This window comes from Trichosurus vulpecula, chromosome 8, assembly GCF_011100635.1.
Source record: "Trichosurus vulpecula isolate mTriVul1 chromosome 8, mTriVul1.pri, whole genome shotgun sequence".
In the NCBI taxonomy this organism is placed as follows: Eukaryota; Metazoa; Chordata; class Mammalia; order Diprotodontia; family Phalangeridae; genus Trichosurus; species Trichosurus vulpecula.
Genome location: NC_050580.1, coordinates 180,919,114 through 180,921,718, shown reverse-complemented (window position 1 = coordinate 180,921,718; position 2,605 = coordinate 180,919,114). Strand labels below are relative to the sequence as shown.

Below are 2,605 nucleotides of genomic sequence, written 5' to 3'. Positions count from 1 at the left end.
AAAAAAAAAAGAATGGACATAGACACAGTTTTAGCAACTTCACCTGGGACCAGGTATGTTTTATTGAGAATAGCAGCGAAGCGGCATAACATCTGGGACTTTCCTTGTACTTTCCTCTGAACACACACACACACAAGACATATTCCTCAAAGTAGAGAGAAAGCTTGGAGTAATACCCATCACATTCTGGTCCCAGAGACTAAAGGCTTGTGAAAAGGTATGCACCAGTGGTAGGAAGTACAAAGGGATGGCGGAAGAGGAAGGTGCTGTTTCAGGCACTTTGTCAGGGAAGAGTAAGTAGTGAGAGCAATAAGGTGCTATATAGTAGCATGGAGGGATTCCCTTTTCTGCAAAATCAGACCCGATCCTACACATATGCATCAAAATGCACAGGCACATAGACATCCCCCTCACAGGCCACAATGATAGGGTTGTTAAGATAGGTCGTGTCATACAGGCAATTGGGGAATTGGGAGGCTCCACTCTCGGTGCACTGGGTGAGAATCAGAGGCGAACTACTCTGGTGACAGTTGGTCTGCCCATTCTTGCAGGTGATGTTCTCCTCCTGGCAGACAGCATCAACTATTTCCTTAGGCTCATGTATGAAAGTATTGATAGGCTTACATCTGTCTGTGGTCATGTTCCGGGCCTTCATCATGAGGTTACAGTAGTTGCTGTTATTGGCGGTCAAGTGCTCTGTATCCATGTGCTGCCGCTGAAACTTCTCTGCAGCAGACTCTGCGCCGGCTGATAGCTGGGCCAGTCCCACTAGGAAGAACCCCAGCAGGACAAGTACCATATGAGACTTCTTCAGAGCCATGGTGACCTCACTTCCCAACAGAAGCCTACCCAGAAAAGAGGGGGAAATGATGAGGAAGGATTTTTCACCTTGAAATGAAAACCCCAGTCCTGTGTTCCAACTGCACCCTGACTGGCTCTTCCCTAACCTTTTCCCTGAAGAACAGCCCTTCTTCCATGCTAGTCAGACAAGAAGGTGTTTCCTTATGTGTAAAATGAGGGGTTGGGCTAGATGGATCTCTAAGATGGTGTCTGAGGCCAGTAGTCAGTCAGTGTATGAATTCTATTGCTTGAAAGACAACCCCTATGGTACCCCTTTCTCTCCTCTCCCTATAACTTGTTTCACTGCCCCTGGTACACTGTCCCCAATCATAATTCCTTGGGATAGTGGGACCCAATTTAATAATCACACATGTTTGTACATATGTTTGTGTGTTTCACAAGAATAAGTTGACCTGTAGGACAAAGAGATAAGTAAAATGAAGGGATCGAGCTAGATGAATTCTAAAGTCCCTTCCAGCTCTGTGATTCTACGAATCCATTTGGGGTGAGTGAGTGTGAACGTGTGTGCATGTGTGCATGTATATATGTGTGTGTGTGTGTATATCAGAGAAAGGAGGTGACCCATTTGTACAATCTAAAAGTCCCTTGGGAACTCTCAGAGAGTAAATTCCCTCTACCAATTTGGGTCAGCACCTCTCCTGCAGCTTACTGTCTTAGAGAGCTTCCTTGGGCACAGAGAGGTTAAGTTACTTTCTCAGGGTCCCATAGCCATTATGTGTCAGTGGTAGAACTTGAAAGCAGATCTTCCTGACTCTCAGGCTGGCTCTCTCTCCAATATATGATGCTATTTCTCTTTTTGCATGTACATATACCACAGGTCAAACCATAGCCTCTGACTTGCAGCATCTAAATGCCATAAATAGGCCTGACATATTCCAATTATTCTATATCATAGAGACCAGTCCTGGTCACCAGTAACATGAGTCAGTTCCACTATGTTCCAGAGAAAGATACATCTCCTCTAAACTTGATTGATTCCTTTCCCCACTCCTGAAGGTAAGTTCTGTTCTTTTTTCTTTCTCTTCTGTTCTTCTTTCTCTCTCTTCTGTTCAGCATTAAGTTTCCTATTCTGTGCTCTCCTAGTACACCTCATCCCTGATATTCCTTACTTCTGAGTCCTCAGAGACTACCCTTTGAGAACATCTAGTGCCTTACTTACCCTTGATTTTTGTTCCGTCTCTTGGTTGAAATGAATGTTTGTCCCAGTTCAATTCCCTCTCTCCATGGAAGGCAGGTCTTATATAAGATACAAAAAGGGGGGGGGGCTGGCCCCTTGGGAAGGAAGAGAGGGAGGAGCATGGCAGGCCCAGATCCAGGGAGGAGTTAATAGAACCTTTCTCATTATTTCAGTCTTGACAGATCTGACCCTTCACAGAAATAAGACCCTAAAGGTTATAGGAAAGGAGAGATACTTTTGCTAACAAAGTCTAAGAATCTCACCTACACTGATTAGCTTCTTGCTATCAGTTTGACTTTGAATTCTCAATGTCTCTTAGGAGAGGGATTAGGGGAGATAAATAAATAGGAAATAAGACCTGATAACCTTAAAAGGAAACTATTTCTCCTTTTTTGTGACGTCTATAGTCAGGATCTAAGTGTAATTCTTTGGGTGTTTGTTCTAATCTGGTCTTTCTGGAAGGTGTTTTTGCTTATTTGTTTCTGGCAAGGATTGTTTTAGTTTATTCTTATTATTTACTTTCTTTTAAAAATTATCAATGCTTTTTATTTTTTAAAAACTATAATC

General features: G+C 43.1%; 1 protein-coding gene across 1 annotated transcript; it reads right to left on the bottom strand.

The window, feature by feature from the left end:
* Positions 1–367: 367 nt before the first annotated feature.
* Positions 368–820, bottom strand: LOC118830347 (ribonuclease pancreatic-like). Its single transcript, XM_036737301.1, has one exon. It carries the CDS (start codon positions 818–820, stop codon positions 368–370), a length of 453 nt encoding a protein of 150 aa, XP_036593196.1.
* Positions 821–2,605: the final 1,785 nt, after the last annotated feature.